The 16,666-nt window shown below is 45.3% G+C and overlaps 1 protein-coding gene across 1 annotated transcript in view; it reads left to right on the top strand.

Annotated features, from left to right (window-relative positions):
* The window catches only part of MYO5B (myosin VB), a 211,019-nt gene that overhangs the window by 190,138 nt on the left and 4,215 nt on the right, over window positions 1–16,666 (top strand). Inside the window, exons 29-34 of the mRNA XM_044431198.1 lie at window positions 3,244–3,337; window positions 5,270–5,413; window positions 8,631–8,782; window positions 10,242–10,328; window positions 11,962–12,112; window positions 13,806–14,091. Of these exons, the coding sequence (XP_044287133.1) occupies window positions 3,244–3,337; window positions 5,270–5,413; window positions 8,631–8,782; window positions 10,242–10,328; window positions 11,962–12,112; window positions 13,806–14,091 (914 nt within the window). The remainder of the gene's footprint in view (window positions 1–3,243; window positions 3,338–5,269; window positions 5,414–8,630; window positions 8,783–10,241; window positions 10,329–11,961; window positions 12,113–13,805; window positions 14,092–16,666) is intronic.

Genomic DNA, 16,666 nt, shown 5'->3' with positions numbered 1-16,666 from the left:
ATATTCTAGGCATTGTCTGAAAACTAAAAATTTAACTGGGTTTTATGTATAGCTCAGTATGGATTAAATGGATTTTTTTGTATAGCTAGGTTCCTTTCACGTGTATTCACCAGCACATAAATCAAGTGAATACAGTAAGGAGTTCTGATTAAGAGTGGGCATCACAGACCACCCTGAAAACATACCATAAATTGAAGGACCATCCACTCCTAATATATGCGTAGCACTAAGGGTAATCCTTCAGTCTGGTCCCAGACCATGTCAGTTTCACATGAATTCATTCATAAATCTCTAACGTTCCACTTCCACATTGTTAAACGCACACATTCAAATGTTTAATATATTTTTCACAAAATAACAACTTTGCATATTATCCAAAAATATGAATTTATATACTCATTTTGCTACATTGTTGAGCCAAGAATTATTTTTTGAATTACAGAGAAGTGTGCAAATCAAAGAATAGCCGCATTTGAATCTGCACAATAGGACAGGAAGTACAAATCAGGTTTGTTTGCTGGCATATATGGGTTGAACTTAATTGTCAGCTTTTCTAAACTTTTACCACAAGCTTGGTTTTTTTAAAATATACTGGGACAAAAATCTCAGTTTCACATATAGTCTGATGGATCTAAGCTAGTGGTGACTAACCAAGAAAGAGAATTTGGCTGGCAGCTCAGTTAAAATGTTCACCCAGTTCATGGATGCTGTGAGGAAGGCAACCTGCATGTTAGGCATAATTAGGAAAGGAACTGAAAATAAAACTGCCAAGATCATTCTCTCTAGACGAATCTGTGATAATAATTGTACTGAGAACAGCATCTTCAGTTCTGGGCACCACATCTAGAAAAGATATCCTAGAGTTGGAAAAAGTGCAGAAAAGGGTGACTAAAATGATGGTGGGAATGCAGCAACTCCCCAACGAGATTGTTTTAGCTTAGAGGGAGGAAAAAAGCAAACAGAGATGGACATGAAAGAGGTGTGCAAAAATATGTGGAGAGCAAGACTTTTTTATCCTCTCTCCTAATCCCATGAAGCTTGTTTGGCGAGTGATTCAGGAAGGATCAAAGGAAGGACTACTTCACACAGCATACGATTAAGCGGTAGAATTCACTTCCCAAAGGCATAGTGATGGCCACCGATTTGGAATGCTTTAAAAGGGGGTTGGGCAAACTCATGGAAGAGAAAGCTCTCAGTGGCTGCTGCTGCCGATGGCTGTGTGCTGTTTAGTGCACCTGTGCGCATCAGATGCTGGCTGACCATTCCGTGAACGGAACACTGGACTACATCGCCCTTGGTTGGATCCAGCACAGCTGCTCGTAACCTTCTTTAGCATGCAACCAAAAGGCTGTAGATTAATGTTAGAGCTTCTGTTTTGCATGCAGGAGGTTCCAGCTGAATCACTTGTCCAGTACAGCTAGGAAAGACTCATGTCTGAAATCCCAGAGAGCCACTGCCAGTCCGAGCAGACAAAACTGGGCTACACGGTGCCTTGCCTGACTCTGTTTGGCAGCTTCCTGTCACACCTAATCCAAGTCTGTGATTGGCATACGTCACCAGGTCCTTCTCCCATGCTGGTTCCCTGGCCATGTCATCTCTGTGCATTAATTTGATCTGATAAATGATTGGGTTGGGAAGTAACTGACTCACCTGCCTGCCCATTTGGCTGAGAATGGTGGGTCTTTCAGTCCAACACATCTGGAGTGTACCAGGTTGGAGAAAGCTGCTACATTACATACCCTGCTCAAGCTACCTGGGGCTCATCTAGCAGAAACCAATTCAGGAGCAGCCTCATACAGAGGCGAACCATTAAGCCAATCTGACTCATTATTGTCAGTACTGATTTGGAGAAACTATTGAGCTGCACACATCCCTTACATGATGACAATAATATCTGAAATCTCAACAGAATTTAAACTGTATTTTAAATTCTGTTGTTTAAAAAATAAATCAGTCTTTGCAGGATGCAGCCATGAAGGGGCTGAGTGGAATCCTTACCAACTATTTATCACTTTTAGTGGCACATTTCTATTAGGATGTGTTGTAATCTTTGGTTATCTGTTCAGCCTGAACAGAAGTTCTGTGTTCTGTGCACAAACAAGGAACACCGCTCTCCCTGAATGGTGCTAGAAGTGAGGGGGTTGCTTTCTTCTAGAAGGGGAGACAGTCCTACACATAGAAAATAGCATGCCAAGGAGAAGTTTAGTCTGAACCCTTATCCTGGACAAACTGAAGCAGACTGTCTTCTTCATGGTGGAATCACGTTTTCAGTGACATTACAGCTAGATCAGGCAGCTGACTTGAGCAGAGAGGGAAAAGAGAACATGACACGGGCACTTTAAAATAATTCACCCTCACCCTGAGCAACTTGACAAATTACTCATATTACTGTTATATGAAAAGCTCACAATGCATGATTGATTAGCCTGGTGCAGACTGAAATAGACCCTGAAAGAAAAATCAATGTACAGCTTTAAAACACACACACAAGTATGTTAATACTTCAGAGGAAGAAGAGCACAGCATCTTTCAGCTGAAAGGGGAAATGCAGTGCTGAGTTTTTCCAGATGCTTCTGTTCAGTTTATCATATTTTTATATTGTTCTTCCTCATAAAAGCTGTGGCAGCTTAGACATTTTTCTCCAAACAGATCATCACTGCATCCTGTTGGGGCAGGTCGGGTGGAAAGCTAGTGTCTTCCCATCCAGTGAACTTTCTAACTAACCTGTCCAATTCACCAAACCAGCTCTCATTACAGTTCATTCCAACTTTTTGTTCCTGGGCATGTAGTAGATCCCATCAGGTGGGAGCAAAGGACTTGGATACATGAGATGATAAAGCACTATCTTGAGTGTGCGAAACTGCCACCAGCATTTTCTGAATACACCAATTACAGCCCATTCCAGTGTTTTGGATTTATGGGGATTTTCATGCCTCCCCTAAAATAAAACATTAAGGCCTGAGAAGAGCATATAGGGATAGGGTTAGGCCCTAGAACTTCCCATAGTTAAAAGACAATGCCAATCACATCCGCAGTGACATTTTTCTAGCTACTGTAGAACCTTTTGAAATGTACATTTCCAGGCTTCCTGTTTGAAGTAAGACCATCCACACTGATTAATGCAACTCAATTTCAGCAAAGCCTTTCCTTTCTGTTTACCAGCTGATTTTGTATTTGTGGGTCTTAGTAAAGTGCAATGCTTGCTTCTCTCTGTGTCGCAGTTTAACTGTTTCCATCTTTCAGGATCTCAAAGAGCTGCTAGAAAAACTAGAAAAGAATGAAAGGAAGCTGAAAAAACAGCTCAGGATTTACATGAAGAAAGTGCAAGATTATGAAGGTAAACCTGGTTTCAGATAGTCCCTCTGCAGTGAAAATTTAATGAATCATTGTTTTGTTCTGCAGTTTTCCAATTCAGTGGAATTGAAAACCTAGCATATCTTTAAAGTAATAAAAGTAAAGTACTGTGAGGCTGCAGCAGCTTGTATAACTTCAGGGTGTAGAGCCAGATCTTGGTGGAAATAATAAGGACCATCTATAGGAGAGCAATATTGTCAGGCACCTTTGGAAGTCAAAATCATCGTTACCTGTTTGTACTTCAGGGTAGATTTCCCAAGGATACAGGGGTACCTGACTGCAGTCAGTTATCTCCCCGCCTCCATACTCAGCAGTCTTGAGACTTGGGCATTCAGTTCTGTCCTCTTACACATAAGAAAGGCCAATTTTAGGAAAGCTTTTGCATTAAAAATATTGCTGCTGGTGCCCCCTCATGGCCTCTGTTTTGCTACTTCGGTTTTGATTCTGCCCATATTGAAGGAGAAATGCTCCACCTGCTGGTACGTGTCGCATCAGTTGTGGCTACTAAGGGACTCCCCTGTATTTGCAGTGGTGGCTGCAACAGCCGCACAAGAAAGGAACACAGAAACAAGATAGCCATGCAGCTCTTCAGTTATTTCTATCTAGGTGGTTTGACAGATTGATTAGTTACAGCAAGCTTTCGTCCCAAGGACTGGTTTTGGAAAGCTGCTCATTAAATGAAATTAAGCTGAATGAAAAGGGATTTGGAATTGCAACAGCTGGTGCAGATGGTCCTTGTCTCTGTAATTAACATGCATCAAACTGATGCTTGCCTCATTGTTGGAACTGTGTCTTAATATCTATTTTCTTAATTTGTGTCATGGCTGGAACACTCGCCAGTGGGTGCCCCAGAAGTTAACCTGTGCCGTAAGCCACTTATTGAGGCGATAGTAATTCCAGTCTGGTCAACAACTTATTGTGCAGTTACAGCTGTGCTTCTCTTTTCTGTGAATACAGCAGGTTGGTCTAACTGCTACTGCTGAAAATCTGCTCCTGTGGGATGAAGCGAGAGGGTCAGAGTTTAATACTGAGTACTTAGGATTGGGCTTTGAGGATGGAGGGTGAATTGCATTTATGACACCGTGTAGCCCTCTCCAACCTGGTGAATTGCATGATGGCTTTGTGCAAGCTCTTTCTTCCATGTAGTGTGAAAGGACATCATGTCCTCTTTCCCCAATCTGGTGCCCAGCTGAGGGGTTGAACTGCAGCACCTGCCATTCTTAACCAGCATGTGGTGCAGCTTGGGGAAGGATGACATGCTGGTTGTGACCAGATCTTTGCTTCATGGACCATGGAACTGTTTTAAATAATGCAGCTGTTGCTTAGTTCTCAGAGATGGCAGAAGAGGAGGTAAACTTCCTTATGGACTATCTCAGACTGCAGCTGCAGGCTTGAATGATGGAAGCCTCTGCCATAGAAAGGAATTGCCAGGACCTTAGGGAGATGAGACATCCATCCCTAGGCTAGTTTCCCCTTTTGCATGTTCCATGAAGGGGACTATTCCTGCCACAACCTTACTTTGAGTATGTTCTCCTCCTCCTCCTTACGAGAAACTGTCTGCAAACTTCAAAGTATCAGTGTGGCTTTGAGGTAGCCGCACCTCTGAACCAGTCGTTCCTAATCTGGGCTGCTCCAGATGCTGGGACTTACAGGCCAACTCATCTGGGGAGTCCCAAGTTGGAAATGGCTGCCCTGACCACACGGATGTGCAAAGGAATCTGCACTGAGAAGGTGTGCAATTCTGCGGCTCATCCCTAGTCTTGTGGGAGACCTCCCATGCCACTTTTGCCGAAGCCCATTTGCAGAAAAGCAGCAAAGTGGCCAGATTTCTGCAGTGCTGCTTGGCCCCGTTTCTGAAGCACCCTGGTGGCATTCTTGTTCATTCAGCATCGGATGTTCTGTTCTGTTTTCACAGCTGATCAAGCCAACATACACTCTGAAAAGCCACGGCCTGAGCTCAACAGACAGGTCACTGTCCAGAGGAAGGAGAAAGACTTCCAGGGAATGCTGGAATATGGCAAAGAGGATGAGACACTGCTCATCAGAAATCTCGTTACAGGTGAATGCTCGTGCTTTGCTTGTCAGTCCTGATTATTTATATTGTAGGCAGCTGGTCGACACTGATCTGGAGTTTCTCAGCTGCTGAAAGTCTTCAGTTTGAAGACCAGCCAGGACAGATGTATTTCCTTGAAGAACAGCTTGCTAACTTCTACTGATATTTCCCTTTGATGGACAGCTTCCCTTCAGTGGGAAGGGACATTGCTATTGTGCATGGGTAGATAGAAGGTAGATCCCCAGATGTTCTGGACTTAAAGTCCTAGAAGCCACTGCCAGTGTGGCCAATGGTCAGGAATGCTAGGAACTGAATTCTGAAACATCCGGAGATCTGCTTCCTGCCCATCCCTCTTCTGGGGCAGCACATTGATGGGAGGGCATTTAATGGCATCCTCAGCTCCCTTTCCATCTTTAGGGTTCCAGGTCTTCTGAATCCAGCAGCAGGTGACCAGAGCACCACAGCTCAGGCAGTGTTGATACAGTTCAGTTGCGTATGACGTGGCTGTGATAACTCGGCAAGTCCAACCAGTGTCCCACAAAGACACAGAACAAAGGAAGACCTTCCTTGCACAGCACCTAATTACTTTGTGGCAATCACTGATACAAGTTGTGCCCAAGCCACCCCAAGTCCGTGGTCATCCAGAGAGGGCGTGACAGAGATCCATGGATGTTTATGGGTTGGACTGCAACATCCTTCACCTTCCGCCACCATGATGCCTGGCAAGAAGCTGTACTAGATGAATCTTCAGTCTGGCCTGGCAGACCTTGTTTTGCAGAGCTTGCCTCTGAGAACTTACACACACCCCTCAGTAGTATGTAGGGCTTTCACAGTAGAAATGCAAAATAGAAACACATTTTTCAAGAGTTTTCCAAGAAGCAGGGCTGCAGAGGCTGCTACACCACCAAAACCAAGCGGCTGCATCAGGAATTCACATGGGAAACCACTGGAAGGATCGTGTCAAAATGGGACCCCTGTATTTCTTTTAAAAGAAAAAAATCTATCATCATTTATAAAACATTTAAATCAACAAAACTTAGTTTTGTCCAGTTTTTGAAAAAAACATTTTAATGCTTAGACTGCAGTGCAGAATTTAGAAGCAAACCCTGCCAAACTCAGTGGAGCTTAACTTTGCCTTGCAAAGTATTCAGCTCTTGTTGAATTTTGCACATTTTCTTGTGTGGAAAACTGCCTGGTATTGAAATGGATTGAATGGGCATTGTTTCCACTTGATGTATCCAAGATACCCATCATTGCAAAGGTGCAAACTATGCTTGTTGTGACACAGAGTAAACAGAAACAAACTGGCATCTGCTGATTGCATAACTATTCACCCAGTGCTTGGTAGAAAGGGTAGCAATTCCAGCTGCAAACTTTTTGGGTAAGTCTTGATCAGCTTTGTGCATCTGGATCCTGCAGCCCATTGATCCAGGTAGGTTGGTGAGCAGTAACTTTTAGGTCCAGCCACAGATTGTCAGTCATACTGAGTCCTGGGCTTTGACTGGGCCATTCTGAGACAATTGGGTTCTTGTTTTTAAACCAGTCCAAATGTTTGTCTGTGCACTGAGGGTCATTGTCCTGCTGGAAGGTCCTGGGCCCCCTGTGGACCGAAACAGGGTTTTCTCTAGCATGGCCCTGTTTCTGTTTCCCTCCATCTGCCCTCAGCCCTGACCGGTTTCCCGGTCCCTGCCAAGAAGAAACATTTCCTCAACATGATGCACCCACCGCCGTGCTTCACTACAAGGAGAGTATTGTCAAAGAAGTGCGCACTGTTCGTGCCCCACATAGCATCTTTCAACTAGGCCCAAAAGTTCAGCCTTTTCCCATGCATTTGCTTTGTCTCCAAATGACTTTGGCTTTCTTCTGGACAGCCTTCCATCAAGCCCAGCTTTGTGGAGCTTCTGGGTGATAGTTATCCCATGGATGATCTCTCCCGATCTCAGCTCAGGATCTCTCCTGCTCCTTCAGCATTACCGTTGGCCTCTTGGTTGAATCTCTGACTAATGCCCTCTTTTCCCGGTCATTGCATTTTGGTGGATGACCTTCTCTAGGCAGAATAACTGCTGGGCCATATTCTTTCCGTACTGTGGACTTAACAGTGCTCTGGGAGAATTTCGTAGTTTGTAACCTAACTCTGATTGGTGCTTCTGCATAACTTTATTCTGGAGATGTTTTGATAGCTCCTTGGTCTTCGTTATGCTATTTCTTTAGATACATCCTCCAACAAACTCTGGGGTCTCCCAGAAAGTGGTGTATTTATTCTGACACCATGTGACACAGGAATTGCGCACAGGTGGACGCCATTCGACAAAGACATAAAAACTACTTAGAGTGTGTGACTTCTGGAGGGAGAGTTTATTTAGGCATGTCACAGCAAAGGGAGTAAATACTTATATAACCAGCAGGAACCAGTTTATTTTTGTTTTTGCTTAACTTTTGTGCTACAAGACAAATATTTTGCACCTTCACAGTGTTGAGTATCTTGTGTATATCCAGTGGTAACAATGCCAGTTAAATCCATTTCAATTCCAGGTCGGAACACAACAAAATGTAGAAAAATGAAAGTCGCTCAGGGACTATTTCTGCAAAGTCACTGCACCTGCAGATTGGAGAGTTGCTGTAATGTGCAGAACACCTTAGCAAGCTGAAAAGGAGTCTTCAATTTGAAACCTGTTGAAATTTTCAGGAATGCCAGATTTAAGGAATGCTAGAACATTGATCTTTTTGATATATGGCCTTCATGTTTATGAAGAACAATGGGAAGCAGTGCAAACTATCATATTTTGGAGATGCTATGAAAAATACTTTCATGGAAAAAGCATATAAAAATACAGCTTGCAGTGCAGGCTTCTAAACAACCAGTTTCCTGGCTAGGGTACATTATACTTTTATGGTACATCATATGCCAAAGCGTGTTGTAATCTACAGAAACGAGTTCTGAATTTCATACATATGTAAGAGATTTAATTCTGTTTCTTCTCAATAGGTTCCTAGACCTAACTACTTCAAAGACATCCATATTGCATACATAACTGGGATTTAAAAAAAAATTAATGAGAAAGTTCTTTGTATAGATTTTATATTGGAGGAATGAGGTCAAATAATGCAAGTAATTCCGTTATTTGATCATGATTGGCTCGGATAACTGTGCTCGTCTATGTATGCTATATAATTATGCTGCTAAGAAGTCAAGTCAGTCAAAGGTTTTCTTTCATGTTCACAGAACTGAAACCCCAAACGGTCTCGGCCACGGTACCCTGCCTTCCAGCCTACATCCTTTACATGTGCATCCGGCATGCAGATTACATCAACGATGACCAGAAAGTGCACTCCTTGCTTACCTCTACCATCAATGGCATTAAAAAAGTATTAAAGGTAAATTGCGGGCTTAATTTTAGCAGCCAGAATGACACTTTTAAAGATATTTCTACATGGTAGGTAGTAGAGGTTATCTGGGGAAATTGTATGCCTGGGCGATCCAGAGGAGCAGTCTCCCCAGCAATACTCAACACCTTTAAAGAGATGAGAGCCAGTGCGGTGCAGTGGTTAAGAGCATGGGACTGGGACTCAGAGGATCTGGGTTGAAGTCCCCACTCAGCCATGGAGCCAACTGGGTGACTTTGGGCCAGTCGCAGACTCTCAGCCCAACCTACCTCACAGGGTTGTTGTTGTGGGGATAAGGTGGAGGAGGAGATTGATGTAAGCTGCCTTGAGCCCTTTGTAGGAAAAGGCAGGATATAAATTGAAAAATGAATGAATGATCAAGCTGATTGCAGAAATCCCCAAGGCACAAGCAAGAGCTTCTGCAACCATGGCAGGAATTCCTCTTCGTTGTTTTACTTGGTTTGGTTTTAGACCAGGAATGGGCAATATGTAGCACTCCAGATGTTTGGCTTAGAACTTCGGTCAGCCTGGGCCAGCACAGCCAGTGGTGAGAGATCATAAGAATTACTCACTTGAGACAGAGACCTCGGGTTGCACCCAGTGCTGTTGCTTTGGAGGTCTGCGGAGGAGTGGACATGGAGCGCATACCAAACTGTTGTTTCTTCCATGGGAGGAGACATCCAGACTCCCAAGCTGGTCTGGCTTAGTGACCTGTGAGGTCAGGTGAGCTGGTGTTCCTAAGAAGCCAGCCACTGTTGCTACTTAGGTTTCCCTCCCTCCCATCCTTCCTTTTTCTCTCTCACCTCTGTATTTCTCCCCACTGACCCTCTGATGAACCCCAGGCAGAGACTGGAGTTTTTGCCTACCCAGAATTCCATGAAGAGGGCTGGGCATTGGGCATTGGGCATCTTGCCCCCTGTGGGAGGACCAGCTGCAGCTGCCAGGAGCAGCTCTTCCATGTGGGCAGCATCTCCAGTGACTGGCAGGAGCAAGCTGCACTGCAGTCTCCCTCCCTGTGCCAGTGGGTGCAGTGCCATCCATCTTGGCCACCAGCCAAAGCCCACCAAGACAAACCAGCGGAGAAGAAAGGGGGAGAGAAAATGGCGGAAAGAAATGGAGAAGCTTCTGGTCTTGGAGGATCCAGGGAAAGACTCCTGAGCCAAAGAAGAGCTGCATGGGCTTAAGGACAGTCACGGGATGGTCATGACTGCTCTTTTGGCAGATTCTTCCTCAGATGCCCTTCAATTCAGTGGCACGGCTATGTTGTCTAACACACTGGCTAGGAGACTGGCTCACTGGCTCACAATCCCAACTAATTAATTCCTCCTTCAAAGGCATCAAGCTGTTTGGGGACAAATAGCACAATCTGGGGGACAATTAGCACAATTAACCCATCAATGCCTAAGTTTCAGGAAGGAACTTTATCTTACTTATTCTGGACTCTTCACAGAAGCATGAGGACTTTGAGATGACCTCATTTTGGCTGGCCAACACCTGTCGCCTTCTACACTGTCTGAAGCAATACAGCGGAGATCAGGTGAGAGAAGAGTGGCAGGAAGAATGGATATTTGCTTACTAAAAATGTTGCCATGGCTCCCCCTGGAACTTGTAGGTTGTCTGGGGAGCCTGTCCTGAAATGACCACAGCTCCTGTTTATTTCAGCCCTGTGGATGTTGCTGCAGAAACATTTATTTATTTATTATTTAATTTTTATGCTGCCCAAATAGCCAAAAGGCTCTCCGGGCAGTAAACAAAAGTTAGAACGTAGGGAAACAGCATATTAAACAATATGCTGTAAAATCACAGCGATTGCAATTAAATCAGTGCAGGAATATAGCAGCAGGGCAGACTAAAATGCAGTATTAAAACTAAGATGAAAAAAACTGTTTAGTTATCTTGGGTATCTTAGCAGGTGGGACCTGCAACAGAGTGTTGCACCACGTAATGCTTCTGTCCTGGATTTCAGCCAGTCGTTCCTTTTACCTGTATAATCCATCCATATCTTCCCTGCCCAGTCTTCCATTTTCTCTTCCACCCATCAGCTTTTGTGCCCTTTGAGAGTGCTTAGTCCTCAGTTTCTCCCTTGTCTTTTTAGTTCTACAGAATTTTTTGCACTTTTGCAAATTTGGGAATTTGCCTGCTGCTGTTTCTCCATGCATGAATTCTGCCATTTTGGCTATGTAAGGATCCACACACAGTGAAAATGAGTTTGCTATTACTATATAGTATTTTTTCGCCCTTTTGTTGCATTAATCTGGAAATTTTGGCAGATTTTCAGGTTTGCTTTTTCAGTTGATTTAGAGCAACAGCAACAATAAAAATGCCTTTAGATAGTCACCAGGAAAAAGGGGCCAAGGTTGCAATCCTATGCACACCCTTCTGCAAAAAAATCCCATGGAATCTCTCTCTCTCTCTCTCTCTCTCTCTCTCTCTCTATCTCTATCTCTATCTCTATCTCTATCTATCACATTTGTGTGTGGCCCAGTTGTGCCACAGCACCTCTGGGCAGCATTCCATTGTGTCTTGCTGCCTTTTGTAGGTATTGTTTCATGGTTGCACAAAGCAACTTAAGGGCCACACTGGATTCAAGCACAGCTCCATCTGGTGGAAAATTCCATCCACACAGTGGCCAAGCAGCTGCTAGGGGAAGGCCACAAGCAAGACACGGGTGCAGCAGCACCCCCTACCCATGATGCCCGGTAACTGGTATATTTATGCATGCCACCTCTGCATGTAGCCATTAGTATTAGCCACTGATAGCCTTCTCCCTGAATTGGGGGTCACCTCCTTTTAAAACCATCCAAAGTGGTGTCCATCACATCTGGTCAGAGCAAGAGAACACTCAGAGCTCACCTAGTTCCCTGCTCTCTCACTGGAAACTCTCAAGCGACAGAGAGTCGTCCACCAACCAGGGACAGCTGCACATCAAGTGCGATACCAGAACCCAGCCAGCCACGCAGAGTCGCTTTGGACGTCTCGTGAGTTCCCTGCAGCCAAACTTGAAGCGAACACTGATGCGTGACCTGCCGTGGGATCTCGTGAAAAAGCACCGGATGTTCCCAGGGTGATATTTGCAGCAGAGTTTGTCTGATTGTTTGTTAACATGAAGGTAGGTGGTATTGTTACCTGTTCTGGCTAAATTTCTCTATTCTGTTGCTCTCCCATTTTAGGGTTTTATGACCCAAAACACTGCTAAGCAGAATGAGCATTGTCTGAAGAACTTCGACCTCACCGAGTACCGCCAGGTCCTGAATGATCTCTCCATTCACATCTACCAGCAGCTCATTAAAATTGCAGAAGGCATCTTGCAGCCCATGATCGGTAAAGTGCAATAGACAGTTTAACTCCGCTCAGTGGTCCATACGCGGGACCAGACACACTTGTGCTGATCACTACATTAAACCGAAAAATGGAATCCAGGAGAAACAGATTCATACCTATAATGCTGTAGGCAAAACATGCAGCCCACCGAGTTACCCAGGGCCCCGATGCTCCAAGCACCATTTTTGCTTCTCTTGCATGTGTATCTCACCGTTATTTATGTATTTATTTTTATTTTTTTTTATTTAGAATATTTCTAGGCCATCCATCACTTTCGTCTCTGGGCGGCTTACAAGGAACCCAAGGCAGCTTACATAGCTCCACTTTTTCCTCACAACAGCCCTGTGAGGTTGGTTAGGCTGAGAGTTTGTAATTGTCCCAAAGTCACCCTGTGAGCTTCATGGCTGCATGGGAGCCAGACCTGGATCTCCCGGGTCCCCAGCCCAGCACGCCCCCTTCCACACCACAGTAGCACTTTATTTCAAGGGGGCTTGCAGAGCAGCTGTTCTCGGTGCTTTGTGCCCATCGTAAGCCTCTCTGGATGCCACGTTTTCATCCATGGAGATGTTTTCGGACTATCCCCATGGAGAGCTGGATGCTGAAGAGTATCTTACTGGAACTGAAAATGAAAACAGATTTTTAAAGGTGAAGTTATGATCAGAAGCTTCCAAGGATCTGGCATGGATTATTGAGCTTTCCCACACTATTTTCTTCATAGGAATTCAAAACTGAATTTCCACAACCAGAAAATAATGTTTGTTTGTTTGTTTGTTTGTTTGTTTGGGGTTTTTATATGCCATCCCATTGCTTAATGCCTTGGGACAGCTTACATAAAGTATGTGTGTGTGTGGCAAGCCCCACCTGGTGGCATGCGCTACGCACCAAGGCAACATGGCCCTTGGGCTGAAAAGGGATGCCCTGAGCTGTTTCGAGCTATGTCCCTCCTCAGCTACCAGTTACCCCAATTTTCAGGTTCTGGGGATGTAGTTAATCTCTCTCCACTTCCCTTTTCCCTTCCGTGATTTAATTGCTTAATATATGGAATGCATCTGAACAGCATGTCCGAGCTGTTGTATGAATTTATTACATCTCCATGTAGAGGTGTTCATAAGTTTTACAGCATGCTAATTGAGTTCTAACCCATCCTATCACCTACAGCATTTCATTGCTTTATAACCATTAGCTAATGAATCCCTCCCGACACACTGATGCACGAGGAGTACAAAGTCAAATTCCCTTGCCCATGCCAGTGGCTGGGAAGTCCAAGAGTTCCTGTCATCGGTGCTCCTTGTACATCGCCAAAGCACTGCATTTAGTCACTAGCAAGAGCTGCTTCCTCCAATCACTATCCGTTCATTAGACTGAATGCTAATCAGCCATAATGTAAAGTGTGACATTTTGGGGAAGGCCGATTCTTGCAGCTCATCAGGAGCATTAAGGAAGATTTCGCTCTGAAATGCCGATGTTGCAAGTTTCTTGGCATGTCTAGCTTGCCTACGGATAATTTTATTTACTTGTTTATTCATTCGAATTATATTTTAAATTTGCCTGATAATGGAAATTCTCTGCACAGATCCATGGTTTTCCAGCCTGCAACCATGAAGGCTGCAAGAGTAAAATGGGATAGAAAAGCATAAAAGTGAAGGGAGCGCACTGCAGTGGAAGTAATTCCTGCCTTTTATCTCCATCCCAGTGACTGCGGTGTTGGAAAATGAAAGTATCCAGGGCCTGTCGGGTGTGAAGCCGATGGGCTACCGGAAGCGAAGCTCTAGCATGGGGGACAGTGACAATTCCTACACCCTGGAGGCACTCATCCGTCAACTGAACACGTTCCACAGCACCATGTACGACCAGGGCCTCGACCCCGAGATCATCCAGCAGGCCGTGAAGCAGCTCTTCTACATGATGAATGCCGTGGCCCTGAACAACCTGCTGCTGAGGAAGGACATGTGTTCTTGGAGCACGGGCATGCAACTCAGGTAGGCCCCGGGCTGGACACGTGCTCCTGCACAGCCACCCAAGGCTGCCCGTACGTCTCCCATTATCACGGCTTTGCAGGAGGAGGGGAAGCTGTGTTTGTGGTGTCCTGTTACAGAAGAGGGCCAGTGCAAGGCAGGAGAGGCAGTGCCTTCACGCCGGTTGGCTTCTCTCAGCCTCAGCTCCGTGCTCTAATGTTCCAGAGTCACACGCTGCAGAGGCACGTACAGGAGTGAGAGGGAACCAGATCTCATGGCATGGGAATAGGCTTCCATACGATGCTCGTTTACAGGACTGTTTTGCACATGCTTTTGTGTCCCTTGGTTTTTCATCATTCGCTGCCTTGACATTTGCAGCCAAACAGACTACAGCTGGGGCCTCCTACCTGCTGGACCCATGGGCATGTTTGGGAATTCAGGAACCTGCTGGGGAACACCACAAACGAGAGCCTAATCAGCGAATCATTGCTTTGGCATCTGCGCGTCTTGCCTATGGCGCTTCTTATTCAGTGTCTTGTTCAGCCAGAGTAACAGCAACAACGACAATTGCGGGAGGGAGTATTTGGACACCACAGCATTTTGAAATAAGGGATGGTTCACTTTGGCTGGTTTGTTGTTTATTTATTTAAAAATCTATACTGCATAGAATATCTCTCAATGGTTTACAGTAATACAAACATAAAAACAATTTACAGTACTGGATTGAAACAGAATTATATCACACACATACAAACTGCCTGTCCAGATAAGGAAACAGCTGATAGACCAGCTTCAGCTGTTGAAAAGCACTCCCTGCCACAGAAGCTACCTAGAATTCCAGGGAAAGCTTGGGGGCGAGGAGTGAGTTGCGGGGAGTGCAACCTCAGGGCAAATCTTACTTACCTGAACTGATGATCCACCTACCAGTAACACCTCCATCTTGTCTGGATTAAGCCTTAACTTACTGGCCTTCGTCCCGCCCATTGCACTGCCCAGACACTGGTTCAGAACCATCACATTAATTAATTACAGAAACCGTAATTTCTAGTGGTGCGATGCAACTAACGCTTCTTTTCAACATATATTTTGGCAACATTCAGTAGTTGCTTGTTTAGGCTGGGAGGCTCTTATGCAGATACATTTTTACTGAAATTGTCCTTAATATTCATGCAGGTACATTCTGTTTTAAATTACTTAGCTGCTTCATGGAAGTTAACAAATTTATTTATTTATTTATTTATTTAAACCATTTTTATGCCGCCCCATTTGCAAAAAGCCTCAGGGTAGCTTACAACAATCATAAATAAACATAAATAAGCAATTTATACAATTAGAGTTAAAAAACAGGAAGCATCTCGGCATATACCTAAAAATCCCATAAATGCAATTCATAAGTTAACAATTAAAATAACTTTTAAACAAAAAGGTCTTGGCCTGGCACTGAAAAACAAATAATGACAGCGCCAGGTGGACCTCTCTGGGGAGCGCATTTCATCGGTTGGGCGCCACCGCAGAGAAGGCCCTCCTCCGGGTACTCACACTCCTAATATCTTTCACAGAGGGCTCCTGGAGAAGGGCCTCTGCCGCTGATCTCAAGGTGTGGGAGGGCAGATATGGACGCAGGTGCTCCTTCAGGTACCCAGGTCCCAAGTCGTTTAGGGCTTTATAGGTCATAACCAACACCTTGAATTGGGCCCGGACTTCAATGGGGAGTCAGTGAAGCTGACGGAGAACTGGGGTTATATGAGAACAACGCCCAGTCCCCGTCAGCAACCTGGCAGCTCTGTTTTGCACCAATTGAAGTATCCAGACCGTCTTCAAGGGTAGCCCCACGTAGAGCGCGTTACAGAAGTCTAATCAGGAAGTTACCAGTGCATGTGTCACTGTCGCCAGGCAATCAGCCGAAGCTGAAGGAAAGCGCTCCTCGCCACCGCTGTCACCTGAGCTTCTAATGACAGCTCAGGGTCGAGGAGCACTCCCAAGCTGCAAACCTTGTCCCTAAGAGGGAGTGCAACCCCATTCAGGACAAGGTCCAGGTCCCCCACCCCAAAGCCCAAACCACCTACCAACAGGACCTCCATCTTGTCTGGATTGAGCTTCAGTTTATTGGCCCTCATCCAGCCCATTACCTCGGCCAGGCACCAGTTCAGCACAGCCACTGCCTCACCTGGATTGGTTGAAAAAGAGAGGTAGAGCTGGGTATCATCAGTGTACTGATGATTCCGCAGCCCACACCTCCTGATGACCTCTCCCAGCGGTTTCATGTAGATGTTGTATAGCAAGGGGGAAAAAATGGACCCGTGCGGAACTCCATGGTATAACTGCCATGGCACAGAGCCATAGTCCCCCAGCACCACCTTCTGGAATCGGCCATTGAGATAGGAGCGGAACCACTGCAGATTAGTGCCTCCAACTACCAATCCCGCTAGCCTTTCCAGAAGGATACCATGATCGATGGTATCGAAAGCCGCTGAGAGGTCCAGGAGAACCAACAGGGACGCACTCCCCCGTCTCTCTCCCTGCACAGGTCATCGTACAGGGCGACCAAGGCAGATTCAGTACCGTACCTGGGTCTGAAGCCGGACTGAAATGGGTCCAG

Source organism: Varanus komodoensis, unplaced genomic scaffold (assembly GCF_004798865.1).
Source record: "Varanus komodoensis strain SLA01 unplaced genomic scaffold, ASM479886v1 scaffold22, whole genome shotgun sequence".
Lineage (NCBI taxonomy): Eukaryota > Metazoa > Chordata > Lepidosauria > Squamata > Varanidae > Varanus > Varanus komodoensis.
This window is presented reverse-complemented; position numbering and strand designations above follow the sequence as displayed.